This window comes from Mustela nigripes, chromosome 14, assembly GCF_022355385.1.
Source record: "Mustela nigripes isolate SB6536 chromosome 14, MUSNIG.SB6536, whole genome shotgun sequence".
NCBI lineage: Eukaryota > Metazoa > Chordata > Mammalia > Carnivora > Mustelidae > Mustela > Mustela nigripes.
Genome location: NC_081570.1, coordinates 13,453,860 through 13,480,194, shown reverse-complemented (window position 1 = coordinate 13,480,194; position 26,335 = coordinate 13,453,860). Strand labels below are relative to the sequence as shown.

The 26,335-nt window shown below is 51.3% G+C and overlaps 1 protein-coding gene across 1 annotated transcript; it reads left to right on the top strand.

Annotated features, from left to right (window-relative positions):
* Positions 1-251: 251 nt before the first annotated feature.
* On the top strand, positions 252-23,566 carry EMC1 (ER membrane protein complex subunit 1). Its single transcript, XM_059376340.1, has 23 exons — positions 252-256; positions 1,189-1,313; positions 1,996-2,061; positions 2,292-2,385; positions 3,219-3,347; positions 4,850-4,976; positions 5,723-5,872; positions 6,181-6,348; positions 7,029-7,100; positions 7,459-7,521; positions 8,334-8,456; positions 9,200-9,296; positions 9,626-9,748; positions 11,304-11,503; positions 11,660-11,809; positions 12,776-12,937; positions 13,283-13,402; positions 15,617-15,754; positions 19,159-19,332; positions 20,108-20,318; positions 20,687-20,771; positions 21,821-21,950; positions 22,109-23,566. Exons 1-23 carry the CDS (start codon positions 252-254, stop codon positions 22,286-22,288), a joined length of 2,892 nt encoding a protein of 963 aa, XP_059232323.1. The 3' UTR covers positions 22,289-23,566.
* The last annotated feature ends 2,769 nt before the right edge of the window (positions 23,567-26,335 follow it).

Below are 26,335 nucleotides of genomic sequence, written 5' to 3'. Positions count from 1 at the left end.
CCCCCCCCCCCGCTTTTTTTAATCAGACCAAACAACATCACAAGAGAAATTTTGTGTAAATGCCACATGTGTTTAGTTTGCTGGAGATGAGAGTACTTTTTCCTTAACAGCAATGTGCAAGCAACTCCTGTGTACTTGGTAGTGTGCCATGCAAAGCTAATTATATTCCCTTTATGCTTAGAGAAGGGCACTGAAATTGATGAGATATATTCCAAGGAAAGTTTGAGTAATGAGTCAAATGGATCCTGAACATGCAGTGGGCTCAAAAAGGCTATAGAAGGGCACCTGGGTGGCTCAGTGGGTTAAGCCTCTGCCTTCGGCTCAGGTCATGATCTCAGGGTCTTGGGATCAAGCCCCGCATTGGGCTCTCTGCTTGGCAGGGAACCTGCTTCCCCCTCTTTCTCTCTGCCTGCCTCTCTGCCAACTTGTGATCTCTGTCTGTCAAATAAATAAATAAAATTGTAAAAAAAAAAAAAGAAAAGACTGTAGAAAACAGAAGCCTAACCCAGTTTTATTGGAAAATTTGCGTGATTTTTTTTCTCCAGGGGTCCATGAAAACAGAAGGGCAGTTGGATTGTGTGTTTGTGGACATTAGGCTTTGTGCCTCTTCTCTCACGTAATAGTCCCACTATTAATGAATACAGAGAGGTCTAATGTTTGTTCCAGTGGGATTTAGGCCAGGTGTTCTTTTGGGTGGCACTTGAGATAATATGTGCTTGCATTTAGAAGTAAGACTTGTGGGGGTGCGTGGGTGGCTCAGTCAGTTAAGTGTCTGTCTTCAGCTCAGATCATGAACTCTGGGTCCTGGAATGGAGCCCTGTGTTAACCTCTGCACTCAGCACGGAGTCTGCTTGTTCATCTCTCTCTACCCCTCCCCCTGCTCACTTTTGCTTTCTCTCTCAAATAAATAAATACATAAAATCTTTAAAAAAACAAAAAAGTAAGTCTTATGCTTCTTATCTCTTAGGGTGTATTCTCTCTTCTTGTTCCCTTGCCTTCTGACTATGTTGCATAGAAATCTTGCTTTTGGTCAAATCTCCTCATTAACAGACATTCCTCACATGTCCTAAGATAGGTAGTTTGGTGATAACATTGTGTGTTGGTGCAGTGGTCTTTTCCCACGACGTTTTGTGCAGTGACGATTTGGGCCCCTCACATTCTCACATTTCCCTGTCCTCTCTTCCTCAGGAGACAGCAGTATGTCGGGAAGCTCAAGTTTGCCTCCTTGGAATTTTCCCCTGGATCCAAGAAACTGGTCGTGGCTACAGAGAAGAATGTGATTGCAGCATTAAATTCTCGGACCGGAGAGATCTGTGAGTGACCTGTGTGGGGCGCTTATCTTGGGATGGAATGACTGACCATAGTGAATCCAGAATGGACTGTGGCTTGTGTAGTCTTCTTGGCTGCTTACGTGTTCGGGGCAGGTTGGCTGAAAGATGTCTCTTACTGAATTCTGATACTGGTTTTGCAGTTGTGTTGTCTTTGAACAGGAACTGTTTTCCTATAACTGGTGTTTTTAGTTTAGACCCTCAGGCTGAGTCCTGACAGTTCTTGGGTTAAGATGTTATTCTGAAATATTTTTCTATTTCTGTTTTCTATTCTGCAGTAAAGATTTGGATGCCCCATTTAAGTTACTTATGCTGCTTTTGTGGATGTTTTTGGGGACCAAAATTATGGAAATAAGATTTACGATCACCGTTTTTCTTGTGAATCATAGAGATTCTGTTAATTTTGTCCTTCATTTATATGTTTGGGGTGGTAGGGAGTATGGGAAGTGAGGAGTTCAGACTGGGACAGGAATGGCTCCTCTCAAACCTTCCTCCCCTCATTACCCAGTGAGTGAGTGGATCATTGCTGGTTAGCTGTAATCCTTCTCTCCCTTGAAATAAAATTAGATACCACTGTGCAAACAAAGACCTCTTCCAGTCTCTCCTACCTGTCTTCTTGGATACCTCTGTCCAGTTCATAGTAACGTCTCACTCTCCTGTCTCTCAGTGTGGCGCCATGTTGACAAGGGCACAGCAGAAGGGGCTGTGGACGCCATGCTGCTGTACGGACAGGGTAAGCGAGTCCTACTTGGTCTTTATCATGGTGTTGGCTCCATCTCCCCATACAGGGTCTGTTAGGGAAAGGAGAGGAGAGGGGTGTCCCCAAAAGGAAAGGACAGGTATTGCAAGTAACTTCTATTTACATCTGTACCTCAGCGGTGTGGCCATTGCTCCTTGACCATCAGAGGAGGCCACAGAGTGCCAGTTGGGGAGATGACTTCACCGTGGTCTTTTCTCTTCCAGATGCAATCACTGTGTCCAATGGAGGCCGGATCATGCGTTCCTGGGAGACTAACATTGGGGGCCTGAACTGGGAGATTACCTTGGACAGTGGCAGGTAGAGGGCAAGAAGCTATATTTCATCTAGGCTTGCCTCAAGGCTTTGCTGGAACACAGGTCTGCATGGACAGCAATGCAGGGTCTTTTGACGTTTTTCCTCACGGGCCACCGAAGAGCCCAAACGTCAAACACCATGCGTTTTGATGAGTTGAGGTCACGGAACACGTGGTGACTCTGCCAGTGTTTATCGAGCACGTGTTAGGTGCAGTACGCATCCTTGCACTTGATTGCCGCTCCTAATCTTACCGTGACGTGAGAACTCTGCAATGTCCTAGGTATAGGAATGTGATATGAACTTTTTAGCATTTTAATTTTATGTTGAGAGAACAGCTCAGGCTGCTGTATCTTTGCTGGGTTGCTGTGATCACAGGGCCGGTTGCAGTAGTGGACTCTGCTTCTGATGGTTACATGGTTAACACCTGGTGCCCCCCCACCAGGCCATGGGAACACATACGTGACCCTGAGAAAGTTTCTGTTGTCCAGAAACTCATGGTCAGCTGGGGGAGGCAGGCACATAGCCTGTGATGACAGTCCGGGGTGAAGGATACCATGGAGGAGGGTTGGCCTGCTTGCTGGGAAGTCCTAGGGGAGGGAGGGAACAACCCTGAGGAGATTCACGGGGCTTCAGGGAAGTAGCAGAGCCGAGGGGTTGAGAGCACAGCCTCTCAAGCCATCTCACCAGAAGCAGAGCCGGTATTAGGACCCTGATGCGTTTGACCCCAAGGCCTGTTTTCTTACCTATCAAGCTATAGTGGTGGTGTTCCAGATTCTCTACTCTAGTTTGAGACCGTGGGGGTGTCAGGCTGTTCTCACCCCTGTACCCATGCTCAGTTTCCAGGCACTCGGGCTGGTAGGCCTGCAGGACTCCGTGCGGTACGTTGCGGTCCTGAAGAAGACCACTCTTGCCCTGCATCATCTCTCCAGCGGGCACCTAAAGTGGGTGGAACACCTCCCTGAAAGGTAAGGCCACCTGCCCAAGGGGTGACAGCCGCCTTGTTCTGCTCTCTATAAGCTCCTCTTTCTCCGAGGGTTGGAAGTGTTCTGACTCAGCCTCCCCTTAATGTTGGCATCGTGTGTTGGGCTCACTGGGTGTAGGCCTGTACTCACAGGCTGTACTCCTTCTGGCATTTCGTTTATAGTGCGGAGGAAATTCTTAAACTGGGCATTAGACACAGCCCAGCAAGGGGAGTGGCTCCTCACTCACAGTTGTAGCACTCTGGGCTTTTTGACTTCACTTCACGTCAGACTGAGCCTTTCGTTCATGTTATGAATCAGAACAACTCAAAAAGAGCCCAGGGTGGGGCGCCTGGGTGGCTCAGTGGGTTAAGCCTCTGCCTTCGGCTCAGGTCATGATCTCAGGTCCTGGGATCAAGCCCTGCATCGGGCTCTCTGCCCAGCAGGGAGTCTGCTTCCCCATCTCTCTCTGCCTGCCTCCCTGTCTGATTGCGATTTCTCTCTCTCTGTCAAATAAAAAAAAAAAAAAAAAAAAAAAGAGACCCCGGGGGGAAAAAATAAAAGTGATTTTAAAAACCAAAAAAAAAAAAGGGGGGTTGGGGGGGGGGGGGGGGGTTGGTAGGGGGGGGGGGGGTTATGGACATTGGGGAGCATATGTGCTATGGTGAGTGCTGTGAAGTGTGTAATCCTGGTGGTTCACAGACCTGTACCCCTGGGGCTAATAATACATTATATGTTTATAAAAAATAATAATAATAAATTAAAGGAAAAAAAAAAAGAAAGAGCCCAGGGTCGGGACTGAGTGAGGTTTGAGATGGTTTCCAGAGGTCTTAGTCATGGAAAGCATTGAATATGGGAGGGATCAGGACAGAGGGAAGAAAGGGAAAGATTTGCTCAGACTTGTGGCCATTTTCAGGGTGTAAAAACTCAAATTCAGATGTGGCCAAGTGCTCGGCACCCCTGAGCAAAACAGGTCCCGTGGGGATTTCTGGCAGCTGCAGTGTGCCTGGCTTACCTCCAGGGGGCAGCCTTACTTAGCCGATTGGCACCCTGTAGGCATGCCGAGCGTTGCTGCTCCTCCTTTTTAAGAAGAGTTAGAAATCTGATTTTTAGGGGCGCCTGGGTGGCTCAGTGGGTTAAAGCCTCTGCCTTCGGCTCGGGTCATGATCCCAGGGTCCTGGGATCGAGCCCCACATCGGGCTCTCTCTGCTTAGCGGAGAGCCTGCTTCCTCCTCTCTCTCTCTCTGCCTGCCTCTCTGCCTACTTGTGATCTCTGTCTGTCAAATAAATAAATAAAATCTTTAAAAAAAAAAAAAAAGAAATCTGATTTTTACATGTTAAGTCTCAGTTTTAAATGTTGGTGACTATTAAAAAAACAAAAAACAAAAAAAACTGGGAGTCAAACAAATCCTACTTGGGGCCTGCTAGGTTGTGACAAGAGGACCCCTGAGGGCGGGCCTGACCTGTGGCTGAAGCTGTTGCTCCTTGCTTTGTCTTCCCTCTCTTAGTGACAGCATCCATTACCAGATGACGTATTCCTACGGGTCTGGGGTGGTATGGGCCCTCGGAGTTGTTCCCTTCAGCCACGTGAACATCGTCAAGTTTAACGTGGAAGATGGAGAGATTGTTCAGCAGGTATGGCCAGGCGTCTGGCATGAGGCGCCGTGTGGATTGTGAAGGGGAATAGACGGAGCCCGCCTTTGCCTCAGGGACCAGGGAACTTGGCTGGGCAGATGCAGAAGCCGTTCCTGGTCCCTGATTCTGGTCACTTGGAGGCTGCTTTCTCCTCATCGAGCATTTATTTAAAGCCCTCACATTCATGCATGGTGCTCTCCTGGGGTGGATGGGAAGTTACATAGGTTTTTTCTCATTGCCTGCAAGTTTCTTAGGAGGTACTTCTGTGTAGTAGTTATAGGAAACTACGTATGACAAATATGGGAAAGAAACACTTATCTGAAATATTGGGTCTTAAAGATGACCTGGTATGTTTTTCCAGATCCTGATTTTCTCCAGTTTGGGAGCTCTTGGGAAGTTGGAAGGGGTGGGAAGAAGTCCTTTTTTCTTTTTTTCCAAGATTTTATTTATCTATTTGACAGAAAGATAGAGAGCACAAGTAGGCAGAGCAGTAGGCAGAAGGGGAGGGAGAAGCAGGCTCTCCACTGGGCAGGGAGCCTGATGTTGGGCTTGATCCCAGGACCCTGGGATCATGACATGAGCCGAAGGCAGCTGCTTAACCAACTGAGCCACCCAGGCACCCGGAAGAAGTCCTTTGGAACCAGTCACGAAGAACCTTCGATCTTAGCCCCTGTGACCTTGCTGATGAGTGGAGAATAAAATGTAAACATTCTCACCAACGTCCCGCTACAATGTCTGTCCTATAGGTTAGGGTGTCGACCCCCTGGCTTCAGAGTCTCACTGGAGCCTGTGGTGTGGTGGATGAGGCTGTCTTGGTGTGCCCTGACCCGAGCTCACGGTCCCTGCAGACCCTGGCCCTGGAGACAGAGTGGGAGTTGAGACAGATCCCGCTGCAGGTAAGAGGTGGCACTGCTGCTCCCTGGCCTTGCCTTTGCTGCTTAGAAAAAGTTTTCCTCCCAGTGACACGGCTTTCTTCCTGAGCCTCGGTAGTTGTTGGGAGGTTAGGCTTCTGGCTGGACTGGTGTAAGGAGCAATGGGCCACTCTTCTCTTTAGAGAACCTGAATGGGAGCTTCTGGAGCTACATGCCATGGCCTGATTACTTCCCCTGGCAAAGTGGGTTAGAGGAAGGAGGCCTGGGATGGATCAGTGGACCAGTGACTTACCTGCTTGTAGCCCTAATCCTCTTTTTTTCTTGCCCTTCAGTCCCTTGACTTAGAATTTGCAAGTGGTTTCCAGCCCCGGGTCCTGCCCACGCAGCCTAACCCAGTGGATCCTTCTCGGGCCCAGTTCTTCCTGCAGTTGTCCCCAAGCCACTATGCTCTGCTGCACTACCATCATGGAGCCCTGAGTCTGCTCAAAGACTTCCCACAGGTGACTGCAGGCAGCGTGGTGCTAGGAGTCAGGAGGATCTGTCGATGTTTGCTCTGGATCCAGGCTTCTCTTCTATGTGTGGTTTGAGATGGGTTTGCTTTATTTATTTATTTGTTTTTAAAAGATTTTTTACTTATTTATCTGACAGAGAGAGAGAGAGATTGCAAGTAGGCAGAGAGAGAGGGGGAAGCAGGCTCCCTGCTGAGCAGAGAGCCTGACGTGGGGCTCAGTCCCAGGACCCCAAGATCATGACCTGAGCCGAAGGCAGAGGCTTAACCCACTGAGCCACCCAAGCATCCCAAGATGGGTTCACTTTAAAGCAGAAATGGAATCTTTTTGTTTTTCTGAGAGTTCCAAAGGATATTTAGGGTCAAACTGGCACCTTGTTCTGAGTCCACAGGAGAGTGGGGGCATTCATTCGAGCTTCCCTATAGATACTAAGAACATTGTGAAATTTAGGGCTGGCGGGTGACTGTGTTGGGGGTAGGGGAAAGGCCTGTTTTCAGCTCTGGATGCCTCTGAGGCCTCCCTCTGTTCTCAGGTGCCCTGGCTGCTGTACTTCAAAGTCAGGAGCACTTTCAGCTCCAAGGCCAAGGGACGTCCCTGGAGAGATGCTCCTCTGTAAGGCTGATGAGTGGTATAGGCCCCATTTAGGAACTGACACTTTGCTTTCTTCCCAGGCTGCCCTAGTGAGCTTTGCCACCACTGGAGAGAAGACGGTGGCTGCAGTCATGACCTGTCGCGGTGAAACGGTGCGTATCAAGGATACCAGCCGGCACTTGGGGGTTCTCCTTCCTTATGTCTCCCAGGAGCCCCGAGAGCCAAACATCGGGGCAGTTTGAACCTGGGGGCAGGAAGCTATTGAGAAGTAAGTTCTCACTTGCTCTGTAGTGCTTTGTGTGACCCTGTCCCCGGGAGTGGGAGCCTAATAGTACAGCCCCACTTCCTTCTGTGGCTGTTAAGAGCTCCGTAGGCTCTGTGAGCAGGAGTGAGGAGGGACCTTTGTTTTCTCCTGGGTGCTAAGATGACACAGAAGGGAGACCTTCAGTTCGGTGACTGGGGAATAACCCCGTGGGTTAAATGTTCTCATCTGTCCTCTCTTTTCCCCAGCAGAAACCGAGCAGTTCTGAAGAGGGGTCCCTGGGGAGCTTCCCAGAGAAGCCCAGGGCTCAGGTACGGTGTGGCATTGGGCAGTGTGCCAGACCTAGGCCTCCAGGGAGGCTGGGAGCAGGTCTCCTAGAGCGCTCAACCCTGGCGGGGTTTGCCACATGCTGTAAATCGTGCTTGTCTGGATCCTTCGTAGTTGGGAACTCGGAAGTAGAATCTCTAGAATCTGTTCTTAACCACTTTCTCTTCCGGCTCCGTTCCCCGTGTCTTCTGGGCCTCCGGCTGGTATTGCTGAATGGCGATCTGTGTGGTTGCACTGGAGCAGAGCACGGGCCCTGGGGCGGGGCTTCTGCTGTGTCTTCCATCTCCTGAGCTTTCCTGAAGAGATTTGGGATTTCCTCGTGGGGGTCTTCCCTCTCTTGGGGAAGTCTGCTGCATTATACTGACTTCCTTCTGCAACAAGTATCATGGTTGTTACTCTGTGTATTTACTCGGATACCTCATTTCTGCCTTGCAATTTAGCTTTCTATTTCCTTCAAAAAAATTTTTTTTAGACTTTTCATTTTATTTATTTGAGAGAGAAAATGAGAGAGAGAGAGAGAGGATGAGAAGGGGAGGGTCAGAGGGAGAAACAGAATCCCTGCTGAGCAGGGAGCCCGATATGGGACTTGATCCCGGGACTCTAGGATCATGACCTGAGCCAGTCGCTGACGAACGGAGCCACCCGGGCGCCTCTTTTTTCCTTTTATTTTCCTTTGCATATATTTCCTTTCTTGGCCTGGACCTTCTCTAGGGCATTAACTCCAATTCTTGGATTTCCTCTGTGGGACTTGGCTTTGGGGGATCTCTCTGTTGACCCCTGTCATCTGTCCCCGTAGGACTTGCTGACCTGCTTCAACCAGACCTACACCATTAACCTCTACTTAGTGGAGACAGGTCGGCGGCTGCTTGACACCACCATCACCTTCAGTCTGGAACAGAATGGCACTCGGCCAGAGCGGGTGAGTCAGAGCCTTTGCATCAGGCTCCGTCCGGGGGCTTCTCAGCACAGGCCGGGCCACAGCCTTGGGTTGGGGTTAGGGCTCTCTGGACACGGGCTCTAGTTCTTCCTGAGGAGCTGTCTTGTTATAAGGCCCCGTGACTAATAGTCAAAGCAGGTAGCGTTTATGCTAAGTGGTGAGCGTGCCGGGCACAGTGCTCAGCATTTATGCCCGAATTGACTCACCTGTCTCACCAACCTTGCGAAGTGCTTATTACTGCCCTCGTTTTACCGACGAAACTGGGCCTTGTGAGATCCCGAGCTGTGTCCAGAGTCACGAGCCCATAAGACGTCGCCGGTGCCCCAGCATGCGCTTGTGGTTGGCGCCTGCGTGGCCACTGTGCATTCAGGGTGTTCTCAGATTCTCTGGGCTGGGGCTTCTGTATCTCCAAAACGGAAACTCTCACCTTGGCCTTCTGCTCGCTCCGTGGGGAGTGACTGGAGCATGAGGGACGGACGCGGTGCCCGGGAAACTCTGAGACCACCCCTTGGAGAGGTCTGAACCGCAGCCTGGCGAGGCAGCGCTGGCTCTGATGCGTTCACGTTCCCTCCTTGGGGTCTGGGGGGGACGCCGTGTTGCCTGGACAGCGAATCACCCGGAGTCCTGGGCCTTTTTCCACTTCTGATGCCTTGAGTTTGGGGGGGTCCAGCATGCAGAAGCATTTGGATTCTGGCTGACTGTGGGGGCCCGGGCTCTGCTTACAGCTCTACATCCAGGTGTTCTTGAAGAAGGACGACTCGGTGGGCTACCGGGCCCTGGTGCAGACAGAGGACCACTTGCTACTCTTCCTGCAGCAGCTGGGTGAGCGCACCTCAGTCAGCCCGTTTTTGTTAGGCCTGCCCAGATTTCTAGTCAGACTGTATTTGGGGGTCTGTGGACTGGCTTTGAGAAAGATTCCAGTGGAGTGTAGCCTGAATAGTTTGTAGAGCCATATTTTTCTCTGCTTTTGAACAATCCCTTAGCATTCTAAGGTGAAATCTGGACCTTCCCTTACCTGAACTGTTGCACGCCACCCTGTGCGCTGCTGCTCTCGGCCTGACACGAGAGCGTCTGGAATCCCCAAACCATGGAGAAGAGCCTTCAGGCGATGGGGGAGGCAGGCATGGCTTTCATAACCGGGGTTTCTGTAGCAGGGAAGGTGGTGCTGTGGGCCCGGGAGGAGTCGCTGGCAGAGGTGGTGTGCTTGGAGATGGTGGATCTGCCCCTGACGGGTGCCCAGGCCGAGCTGGAAGGAGAATTCGGCAAGAAGGCAGGTACGCACGGAGCACCCTGGGAACAGCGCCGTGGCTGGGGGGCACTGCTCTGGGAAGGGGTCTGCTAGTTAGACCGCAGGAGATGCTGGCTCATGGCATCCCCGGCTTTCGGGCACAGTCATTTTTGCCCGTGTGCGTGCAACTTGCTCTGCGACCAGTTTCCGGGGCCCTCATGGCCGTGTGGCTTACGTAACCGTTCTTTTCTCTGAAAGGAGCCACTTGGGAACCCCTCTCGGTCTTCACTTAGTATAGTCACATAGCTGCCATTGCCTCAGTTCCTCAGATTTGCCAGGCACTGTGTCATGCCTTGTCCGCCAGGCACCAGCTGCATCTTTCTGGAGAGGTGTGACTGGGTTGATGGGGTTGTGGTGGCCCGTGGTGCGCTCTGGAACCCGCCAGTCCCATGCCCCAGGATGGACTCGGTTCACTGCGCTCTGGTCGGTCCTGCCTCGGCCTCTTGCTCCCATCCCTCTACCTTGCTCCGCGGCCACGTTGACTGAGGGCCTCCTCTGGGCCGCGCACCCCGGTAGGCATTGCGGGTTTTCTGAGCCGAGGATTAATTTGACTTTACTGTTTATTTCTGCTGCCCGGATCCAGCAATTCAAGGTAAAATCTGCTTCTTGCTGCCTTGTTGCCCGTTGCCTGTCCACGTGGCTAGCTTTTGGTTAATTGTTTGTTTTTCCTGACCCGCATCCTTGAAGTACATACTGTGTGTGCACGGACCCCTGGGCCTGTGGCTTGTTCCGTTTGCCCCTCACTTCTCTTCTTTGAGCTGAGGTTGCTTGCAAGTAGGATGCGCAAAGGCACTACTTTTTTTTAAGTGAGCACTCACCGTGGACCCCGCGTGGTGTGAAGTCACGTGTGTAGGTCACGTGGCCCTTGGACTACACGCAATCTTACGCACGAGGAACCGGAGGCCAGAGATTATGTACATGAGCTGGGTCACCCAGCTAGTCAGCAGTAGAGCCGGGGTTCGAGTCCAGGCTGCCAGACTCCAGAGACCAGGCTCTGTACTCGTGCTGCCACATTGACCCCGTGGGGGAGACTTGAGGGTGGTGGCCTCCTTGACAGGGTTTGGGGGTTGGAGGCAAGTAGGACTGTCGGGTGTCGGTTTAATAGACAGGGTGGGAGTCGAACCATGGGTAAGGGAAATGCCCGTCCATGGCACACTTACCTCTGCACACCCACACTCTCCCCCCTTCTGGTTTTGTCATGACACCCGGAAACCTCCTTCTGGCCATTCTGGATGCAGGCTGTGGTGGAGACATGCTCAGCATGGCTGATCCCTGACCTCCTGGTCTCCTCTTCCAAGAGGCCAGGAAGTGGGCGTACTGGGAGCCAGGAAAATAGGTTTTGGAGTTCCTGCATGGCTATACCCAAGGGTGAGAGTGGTAGCTTCAGTTAAAGGACCGCCCTTCGGGATCCCCTCCTGGCATGTCGTGGCTTAAGTGCTCCTCAGGAGCGGGAGAGACCTCGTTAGAAAAAGCTCCTTGCTGGAAGCACCTAGTCTGATGAGGGGTGAGCCTCAGTTCTGGTACGTTCTCCTTGACACCAGACGGCCTGCTGGGGATGTTCCTGAAACGCCTGTCGTCCCAGCTCATCCTGCTGCAGGCATGGACCTCCCACCTCTGGAAGATGTTTTACGACGCTCGGAAGCCCCGAAGTCAGATTAAGAATGAGATCAACATTGACACCCTGGCCAGAGATGAATTTAACCTCCAGAAGATGATGGTGATGGTGACGGCCTCGGGCAAGGTGAGGGCTTTAAGCCCCAGGTACTAAACCTTCTGACTTTCCGTGTGTGGGAAGCAAAAAGCCTTTGGTAGGGGCTAGTACTGGTGCTGATTTCCAAGGAGAGAGCTCTTCGGTTTGTCTTCCTAGCAGTGAGTTAGGTGTTTGTTTATCTTGCAGCTTTTTGGCATTGAGAGCAGCTCTGGCACCATCCTGTGGAAACAGTATCTCCCCAGCGTCAAGCCAGATTCCTCCTTTAAACTGATGGTCCAGAGGACGACGGCCCATTTCCCCCACCCCCCACAGTGCACCCTGCTGGTAAAGGACAAGGTGAGGCTGCCAGAGAGGGTGTGGCTTTTCCATGTTTTTAAGTTGAATTTCTTCTGGGCCTTTGAAATTCTGGGAGGGCTAGGGACAGGTGGTCAGGGGCTAGAGCTCTGTTTGTTCCAGCTGTTGGAATGGAAGACGCATCCAGGACCCATCCAGGACTGATGGGGGTTGATGCTGGAGGAGGTGTGATGTCACCAGACCTGGAGCGAGCCAGCCCTCCTCCTTCCCACACACAGGCCGCTGTTAGCAGCTGAGCGGCTGCTTTCTCTTTAGATGAGGGAGAGCAGGACACAAAGCTATTTATTTCTGCCTCCCAGAATTAGCTGGATTTTTGTGGATTCACTCTAGTGTCATTAGAAAGAAGTAGTTTCTCTCCTTCTCTCTCTGCCCCTTTCCCTGCTTGTGCTGTCTCACTCATTCTCTCTCAAATAAATAATAAAAATAAACCCTTAGGGGCGTCTGCGTGGCTCAGTGGGTTAAAGCCTCTGCCTTCGGTTCAGGTCATGAATCCCAGGGTCCTGGGATCGAGCCTCACATTGGGCTTCCTGCTCAGCAGGAAGTTTGCTTCTCCCAGTGCCTCTGCCTCTCCCCCTGCTTAGTCTTTGTCTCTCTCACTCACTCTCAGATAATAAAAGTAAAATCTTTAAAAAGGAGAAAGGGCACTTTCTAGGCTTGGTAGGCACCACTGGAATGGCTGCCTGAGGTTAGTGAATTGGTACTTGACCGTTCTTTTTCTTCCTCAGCATGTCCCGTGCTCGGCCACGGGGGCAGTTCGACCGTTTCCCTCCTGACACGTTAGCCTCAGTTTACCTTCACGCAAAACTTTATTCTGCACAAATAGGGCATCCACACAGAACGGTCCTGGGAATGTGTCACAGTTGAGCTGAAGTCCTAGCTCTCCAGTTCTTTCCTTAGCATTGCATCCTTTTCCTGCCGCTGGTCTGACCATTGGCTTGTCCGTCTCAGGAATCGGGGATGAGTTCTCTGTACGTCTTCAATCCCATCTTCGGCAAGTGGAGTCAGGTGGCTCCCCCAGTGCCGAAGCGCCCCATCCTGCAGTCTCTGCTTCTCCCCATCATGGATCAGGACTACGCCAAGGTGCTGCTGTTGATCGATGATGAGTATAAGGTAGGACACTTGAGCGTGGCCGGCGAGCACCGGGTGGGGTCCAGTGTGGGGAGGGCGGTCCCCGTGGCAGCTTGCGGCCAGAGCTGGGACTTGGCAGTCAGCGCGAGTGTGGGCTAGCAGGGCATCTCTGAGCCACCCAATGGCTTTTCCTTCCCTGCACCTGTGGAAACTCAGGCTCTTAGCAAAAGGAGATTTAAGCTCTGTTTGGGTTCAGTGGGCTTTAATTCTTTTAAAATTGATTGTGTTATTTTTAAGGCTTTTTGATGGCAAACTTTAATGAATCTTGGGAAACTGCACAGAGCACCCTTTTCCTTTAACTGTTTTGGGCTCTCTGGGGTTTTCAAGGTCACGGCGTTCCCAGCCACCCGGAATGTCTTGCGACAGCTACATGAGCTCGCTCCTTCCATCTTTTTCTATTTGGTGGATGCAGAACAGGGACGGCTGTGTGGATATCGACTTCGAAAGGTAGGGAGGGCACCCCCTGGCGGGACCTTCCATGGGGGGGTATAAGCGTTTCTTGGCTATTTGGCTAAGAAGTGGATTATGCTATTCATTTTGTTGAAAATGTGGCTCAGCACAGTCCTAATGTCTGATTCATAGGCCTTTTCATATTGATCAGCTGCTACATGGCAGACAAGATTCTAGGTACTGTGAAAAGAGTAATGCCCAGGAGATAAAATTTTTGCCCCCATGGAGGGGTTTTTTTTCTTTTTTTAAAAGATGTATTTATTTCAGAGAGGGGGAAAGAGAGAGCATGTGAGCAGTGGGAGGGGCAGAGGGAGAAGGAGGAGGAGAGAATCCTCAAGCAGACTCCTTGCTGAGCATGGAGCTCGATGTGGGGCTTGATCCCAAAATCAAGAGCCAGCTGTTTAAGTAACGGAGCCACCCAGGCGCCCTCCCACCCAGCCCACCCGCCCTCACCGCCCTGCAACCCATGGATATTTTAGTCCACGTTCCTTTTCTCTAGCAGAGAGAAGGAGTGTTGTTGTCCATTCTTGAGAGGGTGGGAGGTGGAACGGAGGTTGAGTAGAGTTGTACTTTCTGTATGCAGATGCCGTTACTGACCCACTCTTGTTAGAATGTGTGCTTTGAATCTGATTTTTTTTTAAAAGATTTTATTTATTTGACAGAGACCAACAGTAGGCAGAGAGGCAGGCAGAGAGAGGGGGGAAGCAGGCTCCCCGCTGAGCAGAGAGCCCGATGTGGGGCTTGATCCCAGGACCCTGAGACTATGACCTGAGCCGAAGGCAGAGGCTTTAACCCACTGAGCCACCCAGGTGCCCCTGAATCTGATTTTTAAAAATGGGGCTGATTTTCTCCTCTGCTGACGTACTTGAGTCCAGTGCTAGCAAAGACTGATAGACAACGGCCCTGAGGGCCAGCTCTGAGGTTCACGGGGGGGCGGCTGGCCTTGGCCTCATTAGCAGGCCTTCTGACAGGAGGGATCTGGGTCATATACTCACCAGCGGCCCTCCATCCTGTCCCACAGGGCCTTTTGCAATGCAACATAGAGCTTAGGAGCTTGGACCCAGCTGCCCGGATGGGAAGCCGGGCTCTATGATTTATTAACTTCGTGATCTTGGGCCCATGACGTCCCTGTTTTCTTGTCTATGGTCTCCCCAGAAACATGTTCATTACCCCTGTGGGTGAAAAATATTGTCCCCTCAAGTTATTAAAAAGGGGCCTTGAAAGAGATGGCTCTTCATGGTTGGGGGAGCAAGCTCTCGGGTATCACGATTGGTCGAGTCCTGAGGACATGGGAAGAAACAGTGGCCAAGGGAAGACAGAGGACACAAAGCTCTGTGTATAAACAGTGTGGATGGATAATAACTTCTTTAACTGCGGGGTGCCTGGGTGGCTCTGTCCATCAAGTGTCCGACTCTCAGTTTTGGTTCAGGTCATGATCTCAGGGTCATGAGGTCCAGCCCCGCACCCGGCTCCATGCAGTGTGAAGTCTGCTTGAGATTCTCTCCCTCTGCCCCTCCAGCTCATGCATGCTTCCATGCTCTCTCTCTCTCTCAAACAAATACATCTTTAAAAAAATAATATATTTAACTGTAAAACTTTGTGAATTGGTTTTCTTTGACTATGAAGAACATCTCCTATAATGTTTCAAGGTCCCTGGCAGTTTAGTGATTTACTGCTAAGCTCAGATATTGGAGCCATAGTTAGTAGTAGTAAGTGGTAAACTTTCCTTGGATATTTCCTACTCAGATAAACAATGGGATGGGACGCCTGGGTGGCTTGGTTGGTTGGGCAGCTGCCTTCGGCTCAGGTCATGATCCCAGCGTCCTGGGATCGAGTCCCACATCGGGCTCCTTGCTTGGCAGGGAGCCTGCTTCTCCCTCTGCCTCTGCCTGCCATTCTGTCTGCCTGTGCTCGCTCTCTCTCCCTCTCTCTCTGACAAATAAATTAAAAAAAAAAAAAAAAAACCAATGGGATACCACTGAACATTCCTCTCCTTTCTTACTGGCTTTACTGTCTTGCCTAATCAAACAGAGATCCAAAACATCTGCACAAACTAGATCCTTACTGCTGTTTCCCTAGGAGCTCTGATCTCTGTTTCTTTGGGCACAAAGGCCCCAAATAAAGGAATGTGGGACGTCTCTGCCTATAGCTGTCACAGGACTCAGTGTATTGTCCACATCATAAGTGCTGGCTCTCTTGCCCCGGCCCTAGGATCTTACCACTGAGCTGAGTTGGGAGCTGACTATTCCCCCAGAAGTGCAGCGCATCGTCAAGGTGAAGGGGAAGCGCAGCAGCGAGCACGTTCATTCCCAGGGCCGCGTGATGGGGGACCGCAGCGTGCTCTATAAGGTACGGTTCTGCGGTCTGCTGCCAGGCAGAAGGGCAAGGGTTTGGATTCTGGCTCTGGGGTTTGATAGCTACTTGATCTTGAGGGAGTAATTTCATTCCTTTGAGCTTTCATTTCTTGTCTGTCAAATGAGTCTGACAAGTGCCTCCTTTGTAGGGCTGTCGTGATGATCACGTGACACTCACGCCTAGCATAGTACCTGGCCTATGGCTGCTACCGGTAGATGCTAGCTCTTGCTGTTCATGGTAGTGCTGGTAGGATGCTGGGGGCTTAAGCCTTCATTGATCCAGTAGAAACTCCATCTCTGTGATCCACACTAGTTAGTGGTGAAGGAGAGAGACAGAGAGGTGGCTAGTGGGCTGCCAAACTGTTGGGAGAGAAGGCAGCCTTGTAGCGATGCGTGGTCATCAGTGGCCCCCTCCGCAGAGTGCGGGCTGAGTTGGAGGAGGAGGCGTGATGCAGCCCAGAGTGCAGCCAAGGCAGCTGATGGGGGAGCAGCTTCACGGGGCGTGGGCTGGACTGTCCAGGTTCACACCTGGCTCTGCCCCACGCGGGCTGCTCTTCGTGGGTAGTTTGCGGAGGCTTCCCAAATGTCTATTTTTAAGAATATAATGGGGCTAAGAGCACCTACATTATAGGATTGTCGTGAAGATTAGTGGTAACACATAACGACACGTAACATGGTTAGAACAGTGCCAGTCTCGTGGTTAACCTTATTACCGCTCCTGATTAGAAATCTTTAGGGACGGCTGACTTCGGCTGCAGTCAGTTTGCTTTAGTCAGTCAGAACGGCCAAAATAATACAAATTCTAGAGTATGCTTGATTGTGCTAGAAAAAGTGTATTCTTTATGTAATTTTACATTTATGAGTTAGAATTTACAAAGAGTACTTGTATTTTTCTAAGTAGTTCTAACTAGGGCTTAATTAGTAGTTCTAAAGTAGGGCTTTTTTGGATTTATACTCATCACACACGCTTTTTAGTTTTTGTTTGTTTGTTTGTTTTTCAATAAGCTTCTTTTTGTTTTGGCCTAATTTTAGATTTACAGGAAAGCTGGAAAGATGGTACATTGAATTCGCATGTGCACCTTACCTGGTTTCCCCTGGGGTCTGTGGTGCATCTGTCTGAACTAAGAAACCAGCATTGGTATAAGACTGTTGACTCCAGACTTTCTCAGAGTTTCACCAGTTTTCCTGCTAAGGTCCCTTTCTGCTGCAGGCCCAACCCCGAGCCCCATGCTCCACAGACTTGCCACGTTTCTCTAAGTCTCCTCTGGTCTGTTTAGTTTTTTGTTGTTGTTGTTTTTTTAAAAGATTTTATTTATTTATTAGACAGTCAGAGATCACAAGCAGGCAGAGAGGCAGGCAAAGCGAGAGGAAGGGAAGCAGGCTCGCGCTGAGCAGAGAGCCCGATGAGGGGCTCGATCCCAGGACCCTGGGATCATGACCTGAGCCGAAGGCAGAGGCTTTAACCCATTGAGCCACCTAGGCGCCCCCTATTTAGTTTTTCGTCACCTTGATAGATTTGAAGAGTATGAGGCAGGTGTTTTGTAGAGAATTTTGGTTTGTCTGACGTTTTTCTTGTGGTTAGACCATGGTTGTGGAACACCACAGAGGGGAAGCTGTACTTTTTTTGGGGGGAGGTGGTGGGGTTGCTAGCAGGATGTCAGACACTCTTTTAGACTCTGAGATATATCCGTGAACAAAATAGACAAAATTGAGGCTCTAACTGTATTCAGGAGAGACCAGAAAGCAAGTACACCGATAAATGTAAAGCGTATCAGAGGGCAGCTAGTTCTATTGAAGAACAAAGCCGAGAAGGGGGTGAAGTTGGGATTGGAAGGGCGTGCAAGTTAGAATAGGTTAAGGAGGATCTCACCGTAACAGTGACACCTCGGAAAGGAAGAAGGATAGTGCGTGACATCAGGGGAACAGCCTTCTGGACAGGAAGGCTGGAGTGGACCTGGAGGGTTCCAGAAACAGCAAGGGGGACAGTATGACTGGAGTGTGGTGAGCAGGGAGAGTTCAGGCTGCTGAGGTCAGAGGGTGGCAGGACATGTCATGAGGCTACCACCCCGGCCTTGGTGTTGAGTGAGCTGGAGTGCCGGTGGGAAGTTGGGAGCACGGGTGTGACCTAAGTGACCGAGGTTAAGGGCTCGCCCAGAGGACCAAGGGAGACAGCAGGCAGACCTGCTGTTGCAGTAAGCCTGGTGACATGGTGGTGGCTTGATTGGGGTTGGGGGTGGGGAGGAGGGACCAGATTCCAGGGCGTTCTGAAGGTAAAGCCAGGAGGATATGCTGGTGGGTGGGGTGTTCGGTCTGTGCCGGAGAGAGAGAAGGGAGTCAAAGAATCAGAGGTCCTGGGTCTCAAACCTGACACGTGGGGAGGCCTGCGGGGAACAGGCTTTAGGCAGGGGCAGGACGGGATACCCTTTGGGACATGTCAGGTTTGAGGTGGGACATTTAAGAAGAGATACTGAGATAACAGCCCTTTAGAGTCTGGGGTTCAGGGAAAGTGTAGTGTGGGTGTGTAACCTTGGCCATTGCCAGCACCCCTGGGTGGCGTGACCACAAGAGCGAGTGTAGACAATGTTCAGGAGACCGGGGAGATGAGGAGCCTGCAGAGTAGACTGACAAGGAGCAGCCAGTGGGGTGGAGGAAAACCAGGGCCATGCGTCCTGGATGCCAAGTGGAGAAAGTGGTTTTTTCCAAGATTTTATTTATTTATTGGACAGACAGAGATCACAAGCAGGCAGAGAGGCAGGCAGAGAGAGTTGGAAGCAGGCTCCCCGCCGAGCAGGGAGGCCAACGCGGGGCTTGATCCTAGGATGCTGGGATCATGACCTGAGCTGAAGGCAGATGCTTAACCCACTGAGCCACCCAGGCACCCTGAGACAGTGTGTTGAGAAGGGGCGATCACCTGTGTCCCATTGTTCTAGCAGGTCGGGTGAGAAGAGGACTGAGACTTGTCTGTTGGTTCAGGCGTAGGGCGGGCCCTGGCGCAGAGAAACCGCACTGGGGGAGCAGTGGCTTAGGTCAGGGAGTGGGCAGGCTGGACTGTATCTCAAGTTAACCATTTGCTGTGTCTGTGACGTGAGCAAGTTGCATTGTGGCCTGCAGCCTTTTCTCACCGACCGCGTACGGGTGACAATAGCTCCATTTCGAGGTGGTTTGTGGGATTCTGGGGGGGTGATGTGGGCGGAGCACCTGATGTGGCACGTGGCACCCGGGGACTCTAACCAGGGGCCGTGATGACAAGCTCTGGTAGCGAGTTCCTCCGGCCAGGAAGCCCGATTGCTCTGCCCGCCAGCAGGTTTCTGGGCGGCCTTTCCACCCAGGGCTCCCGCACGGCAGGGCTTGTGATTGGCCATCACGGTTCTGGAGGAACTCTTCTCTCCTTCTCCCCAGAGCCTGAACCCCAACCTGCTGGCCGTGGTGACGGAGAGCACAGACACGCACCACGAGCGCACCTTCGTGGGCATCTTCCTCGTCGATGGCGTCACTGGGCGCGTCATCCACTCCTCCGTGCAGAGGAAGGCCAAGGGCCCTGTCCACATCGTGCACGCAGAGAACTGGGTGGTGGTAAGAGCGCCAGACGTGTGGATGTCAGTCAGGTTCACGACCCAGCCAAGACCTGTGTCTCAAATCCTTTCAGTGCCTCTTGTTCCAGAAACTGGTAGCCTCTTTGTGTTTCTATAGAATCCAAACCCCTGGATGGCAGCTGAGGTGCTGTTTAGGGAATTTGGCTCAGGAATTAGATGACCTCAGGCTCATGGCAGCCCTTCCCTTTCTTGACTGTGTGACCTTCTAAAATTTTTTTTTTAAAGATTTTATTCGACAGAGAGAGAGCGAGAGAGGGGACGCAAGCAGGGGGAGTGGGAGAGGGAGAAGGGGACTCCCCACTGAGCAAGGAGCCCGCTGCGGGGCTGGATCCCAGCACCTGAGGATCATGACCTGAGCTGAAGACAGATGCTTAACGACTGAGCCACCCAGGCGCCCCTCGACTGTGCGACCTTGAAGTGATTATTGAGCTCCCTGTGTCGCATCACTCATGAAGGAGGGCTAGGAGAGTGTCTTCTGGTCTGGGTTGGAATAACGCTTGCCACATGATAAGCACTCAGACCCTAGCTATTGTTATTCTGACTTCTGAGTATCTTGAGAACTCCTTTGTCTTATGGTGAACTTTGCCTAAAGCTAGATAAAAGTACCCTGAAAGTTAGTAAACTTGGTAGCCGGGTGGTTTCTGTCCTTCCTGGACGTGTAGCTCATGCGTGGAAAGAGAGGTGCCTTCTTGCGTCATCCCCCTTTCCAGCCCAAGTGGCAGCTTAGTCCCCAGCTGTCCCCCTCCTCTCTCTAGTACCAGTACTGGAACACCAAGGCCCGGCGCAATGAGTTTACGGCGCTGGAGCTCTACGAGGGCACTGAGCAGTACAACGCCACTGCCTTCAGTTCCCTGGACCGCCCCCAGCTGCCCCAGGTCCTCCAGCAGTCCTACATCTTCCCTTCCTCCATCAGCGCCATGGAAGCCACCATCACCGAGCGGGGCATCACCAGCCGGCACCTGCTTAGTGAGTGACCAGGGGAGGGTCTCAGGGTGACGGTTTTGGTTTCTGTAGGGCGCCACACCGAGGAGAATCGCAGCTGGACGCGCATCACGGGCACAGCCCTGTTTGACCACTAGGGGAGGCTAGGGAGGAGGGCTTTATTGCTGCAGGAAAAGTTCCTTAGTCTAGCTTGGCCACCTATAAGAGATTGACAGGACTCTCATTTCTCTCCTTTCTGTTTGTTTGGGAGAGAGCGCATGTGCACAAGACGGGGGGGGGGGGGGGGGGGGGGGAGGGCAAGGGAGGAGGGAGAGCGAATCTTAAGCAGCCTCCCCTTGAGTGTAGAGCGTCGTATGGGCTCGGCTCCCATGACCGCACCTGTTTCTCCGCAGTTGGGCTGCCTTCCGGAGCCATTCTTTCCCTTCCTAAGGCCTTGCTGGATCCCCGGCGTCCAGAGATCCCAACAGAGCAAAGCAGGTGAGACGCTTGCAGGAGTACCGGAGCCTCCGACCCTCAGGAACGTGACCTGTTGATGATGCCTGGTCCTCAGCCTGCCGCGTGCTGTCTTGCTGTGCTGGGGGCAGAGCAGGAGCAAGTCTGATGAAGACCTCTCCCTTCGTGGAGATAACATGCTGGTGGGGGAATGGGATGGATGTTACGTAAGATAAGCAAGAGAAATAATACCGTGTCACGTGTTTATATATGCTACAGAGAAAAAATTAAGATGGGACCAGGCCTATGTACGGAAGGGTGGGGTAGGGCATTATGAGGGGGCGTAACTTGAGAGTGTGGCTTGGGGTGCCTGGCTGGGAAGGTGACTGCAGAGTGAAGACTTGGAGGTGGTCAGAAGCCAGCCTGTGGCTGTCTGGGGGAGGGCTTCTCAGTCAGGGGAGGGCTGGGCCCGTGCCCTGAGACCGTGGCTGGCGAGCCAGAAGCAGGGAGGAGGCCACACTGGCTGCAGCAGCCGGTGGGGTGGGGCATGGGAGGCGGTGAGTTCGGGGAGCTAACGGGGCTGGGTCACGTGGGGAATAGCTTGTCACCGCTAGCATTCAGTTCTGTATTGTCAGCCATCATTTGCATATTTTCTCGCCTCCATCCCGAATTCTGTTCACTTAGGGGTGTGGGGAACTGAGCAGTGTGGGAAGAGAGCAGATCTGTGTTTGCACAGGAGGAAAGGGGGAGTGTGGTTAGCCCATGGGGTGAGCCTAGGCTTTTCTGAGGAACGTGGACCGAGGCTCTCTGAGTCAAGAGGCTGCACGTGTGGGTTAGACTGGCCCTGACCTCCTCTGGTGTGAGGCACCGGCTGTCATTCGATTTAGAACAGGGTCTCCCCTCTACCCAGGTTTCTTTCTTGGAGCCCCTGCTGACATTCAGCTGCCACATTTTTAACTACTTGATGCAAGTAGACCTTGAAGGAAGATTCGAGGCTAGATACGTGGCCTGGAAAGCTCCTGGGGCTCAGAAAGGGCAGCCGAGAGGTCCCCTTGCCGCGGTATTGAATGCCGGTCCTGGCTGATGTTTTGCAGGGAGGAGAACCTGATCCCATATTCCCCAGATGTGCAGATACACGCAGAGCGATTCATTAACTACAACCAGACAGTTTCTCGAATGCGAGGCATCTACACAGCTCCCTCAGGCCTGGAGTCCACTTGCCTGGTGAGTGGGGCCGCCCGCTACCGAGCGCAGCGGCGGCCCTTCAGTTCATGCTCGGGAAGCAGCTGATGAAATTCCATATCCTTTCTGTCCAGAGCTCGAGGTCCTGGTGGACCACTGGCCGCCTCTCTCATGTATTTCTCGTTCCCTCCGCCTTCCAGGTTGTGGCCTATGGTTTGGACATTTACCAAACTCGAGTCTACCCATCCAAGCAGTTTGACGTCCTGAAGGACGACTATGACTACGTGCTGATCAGCAGCGTCCTCTTCGGCCTGGTGTTTGCCACCATGATCACCAAGAGGCTGGCACAGGTGAAGCTCCTGAATCGGGCCTGGCGGTAAGGGTGCAGGACCCCAGCGCCGGAGAGCAGAGAGCCGGGGGCAGCAGGGGCCAGGCGGGGAGCTCCGGCTGCGGTGCGGCGGCCCAGGCGGGGACGCGGGTCGGGTGCTCTCCTCAGCTGAGTCGTGGGGAAGAAGCTGGACTCTCATGGAGACTCCTTTTGGGATGCGTCTGCTGCAGCGTCGGCGGCCGGTGGAGGCTGAGCTCTCTCAGCCAGGGATCTCGAAGCCTCTCCGCAGACTCACCCTCACAGTCCGAAGGCCATGACCCTGCTTCCCTCCGTTGCCTGTCCATGAATGTTGTTTCTTTGCCAAGTCCCCCTGACAGATTTTTCTCTTTCGGGAGGCCTGCTTCTGTAGATTTTGGTTCACCTTTTGTGTTTCCCAGGCTTACGTAGAAATCCTTCTGACCGTTTCCCTGCCTCATGCTTCCCAGTCAGGCGGGAGCTCTTACTGGTAACTCCGCCTCATAGGTGCTTTTACTCTTTCATGTTGGGAGGAAGAAGATCTGTGCTTAGTTGAGGCTTAAAGACAGATCCAGCCTCTCAGGGATTCTCTCCCAAGAGCTGAGGAATCTAGATATGGCATCAAAATTCAAGCCTCTGGTTTGGAGGCTGTCAATCATCCGGTGGGGCCATGCAGTCCTTGTTGCTGTTTATCACAAGTCAGCTGTGACATAGTGTCCTACTTTGTCGGTCATTGCCCATGCTTTGCGCCTAAGGTGTGTCCAAGCCGAGGCCGCCTTAATACTACTGAATTGCCTGAAACTGCAAGAGATTTCAAGGGAGGAGAGACTCCACCTGTTTCACGGTACCTCCTAACCTCTCAGTTCACCCCCAGGCTGGCCTCGTCCTTCGCTGACCTAGTCAGAGCCAGCCGTCCTGTTTGAGAACCTCATTATTTATTTTTTATTTTTAGATACAAATTCATGAGCGCGTCACCACATTCCTCCTAAAGTGGGTAGATTTTATTTTTTTTTTTTATTTTTTATTTTTTTTTTAGATTTTAAATATTACTGCTGCAACCTTTGCAGCTTTAAAAGCGGGGTGGGCGGGGTGGGCATAGGAAACTGGCAAGTGGTGGATGAAGCCTTGCCTGTCGGCTGAGCTGTTGTCTCTGACAAATGGAAAAAGTCCTAAAAGTTTCCTTTGTGCCTGGATCCGGGGAACGATGGCGTTTTTCTTTCCTGTGAAGGATGACGTGTGCGGAGGAGACCGTCTCTAGCGCTGTGGGGGGGAGTGCTTCACTCAGGTGTCTGAATAAAGTGGATGAGGAATGGAACGAATGGCCAGTCCTTCTTTCTGGTGTGGGATATGGAGGCGATTTCTGCGTTAGATGGGGCCGAAAGCTGTGCAGACACACAGTGTATTTTAATAGGGAAACATTCCAATTTAATCATACAAGAGTCATGTTATTTATTATTATTATTGTTAAGATTTTATTTACTTGGGCGCCTGGGTGACTCAGTGGGTTAAAGCCTCTGCCTTCAGCTCAGGTCATGATCTCAGGGTCCTGGGATCGAGTTCCGCTTCGGGCTCTTTGCTCGGCGGGGAGCCTGCTTCCCCCACCTGTCTCTCTGCCTACTTGTGATCTCTGTCAAATAAATAAATAAAATCTTAAAAAAAAAAAAGATTTTATTTATTTGAGGCAGGGGAGGGGCATAGGGGGAGGGACAAGCAGACTCCCTGTTGAGTGGGGAGCCTGACGAGGGACTTGATCCCAGGACCTTGAGATTATGACGTGAGCCGAAGGCAGCCACTTAACCGACTGAGCCACCCAGGCACCCCAAGAGTTGAGTTATTTAAAAACAAAATTCGAGATCTTTTTGTAGTCATATGCTGCTGGTAGATGATGCTAGTGGGAAGAAGAAAAATGGGAGTCATTTTACTTGAGTAATAAAATTGTGAAGTGGATCTGAGTGAGTCAATGAGCATTTAAGTATCTCCAGAAAGAACAGGCATCGATTCATCCTGACTCAGAGCATGGTTTCTCTGAAGTGTCCTGGGAGAAGGGAATACGTACAAGTTAGAAAAGATCCTGGCCTAGTTTTGAGAACGCCCAGCTGGAATCCCCACCGCCCTACAGAAGTACGAGCAGGCTACGTCATTGGCAGCCCACCGCTGTGGGCTCCGTTGGCGCAGCCCCCCAGTCTGCTGGCTGCTGGTTTTGCCTACGTATGCGCCAGAATCCAAAGAGCAAGCTGAGCAGAGGGAAGCTACCTGCCTTTTCGTAAAAAGCCCCGGGTTTGGGCTTTAATCATTACCATTTTACTGAAAATTCTCTCAAAGCAGGTGATCGAAAGAGCTAATGCTGAGGTCCTGTGTCCCATCTTATCATTTCTCTACCTCTCCTTGTCTTAAAGCCACACTTGGTTGACTAGCTTCGCTCAGCCTCTACCTCTGATCTGTTTTCTTCTATTTCTGTGCATCTCCCTTGAACCATCTGTTTCCCCCACCTTCATTAATGAAGTTCCCTTGGAGGCCCCTGCAATGTTTCACCTAAAAAAGTAAGTTCTTTGGGGGCACCGGGGTGGCTCAGTGGGTTAAGCCTCTGCCTTCAGCTCAGGTCATGATCTCAGGGTCCTGGGATCGAGCCCTGCATTGGACTCTCTGCTCAGCAGGGAGCCTGCTTCCCCCCACCCCCGTGCCTGCTGCTCTGCCTACTTGTGATCTCACTCTCTGTCAAATCAAGAGATAAAACCTTAAAAAAAAAATTAAGTTATTTAGTATTTTTTAGGTCATTTTTTTCATTAGTTGGTCAATATTTAAGATCTTTTGGTATAAAATTTTTCAGCTAAATAGTGTTTAGTGATTCTTAGTCCCTTTGGGGAATAATGTAAAATGGTTTGTGGCTTTTGTTATAATTTTTCCTCAGCCTTTGACTCTGCAGTCCATTATTGGGGAACATGTATGCATTAAATACAGAATTAGGTAGAACATTCATGGTCAATAAGAACCTTTAAAAAAAAAAATTGGGGGCGCCTGGGTGGCTCAGTGGGTTAAGCTGCTGCCTTCGGCTCAGGTCATGATCCCAGGGTCCTGGGATCAAGTCCCGCATCGGGCTCTCTGCTCAGCCAGGAGCCTGCTTCCCTCTCTCTCTCTCTGCCTGCCTCTCTGTCTACTTGTAATCTCTGTCAAATAAACAAATAAAAATCTTAAAAAAAAAAATTTTATTTGTCAGAGAGAGAGCACAAACAGGGGGAGGGAGAAGCAGGCTCCCCGCTGAGCAAGGAGCCCAATATGGGACTTGATCACAGATCCCAGGAAACTTAACTGACTGAGTCACCCAGATGTCCCAATAAGAACCTTTTAAAAAAATTTTTCTGATAGATGATGAGCACCTGGTTGGCAGAGCATGCAACTCTTGATCTTGGGGTTGTGACTTCAAGCCTCAAGGTAGGTGTAGAGATTATTTAACTAAAACTTAGAAAAAAAATTTTTTTTTAAATTTTTTGATAGATGACATTAATCTTTTGGAAGGGGGTTAAATAGTAATATATTATGCCCACCCACCTTCCTCTTAAAATTGTGTCTTACTGATTTAAAAGCACTTTGAGAAGAGATTACCATCTCTTCAGCAAAGAAAGGCCAGTAGGCAGACATGCAGATAACATGGTTTTCCTGTCGTAAACTGTGGATGGCTCTAAGAGACAACTGACCGTGCAATTTTTTTTTTTTTAAGATTTTATTTATTTGGGGCACCTGGGTGGCTCAGTGGGTTAAATCCTCTGCCTTCGGTTCAGATCATGATCCTAAGGTCCTGGGATCGAGCCCCGCATTGGGCTCTCTGCTCAGCAGGGAGCCTGCTTCCTCCTCTCTCTGCCCGCCTCTCTGCCTACTTGTGATCTCTCTCTGTCAAATAAATAAATAAAATATTTTTTAGGGCGCCTGGGTGGCTCAATGGGGTAAGCCTCTGCCTTCGGCTCAGGTCATGATCCTAGGGTCCTGGGATCGAGCCCCACATCGGGCTCTCTGCTCAGCAGGGAGGCTGATTCACCCCCTCCCCTCTCTCTGCCTGCCTGTCTGCCTACTTTTGATCTCTGTCTGTCAA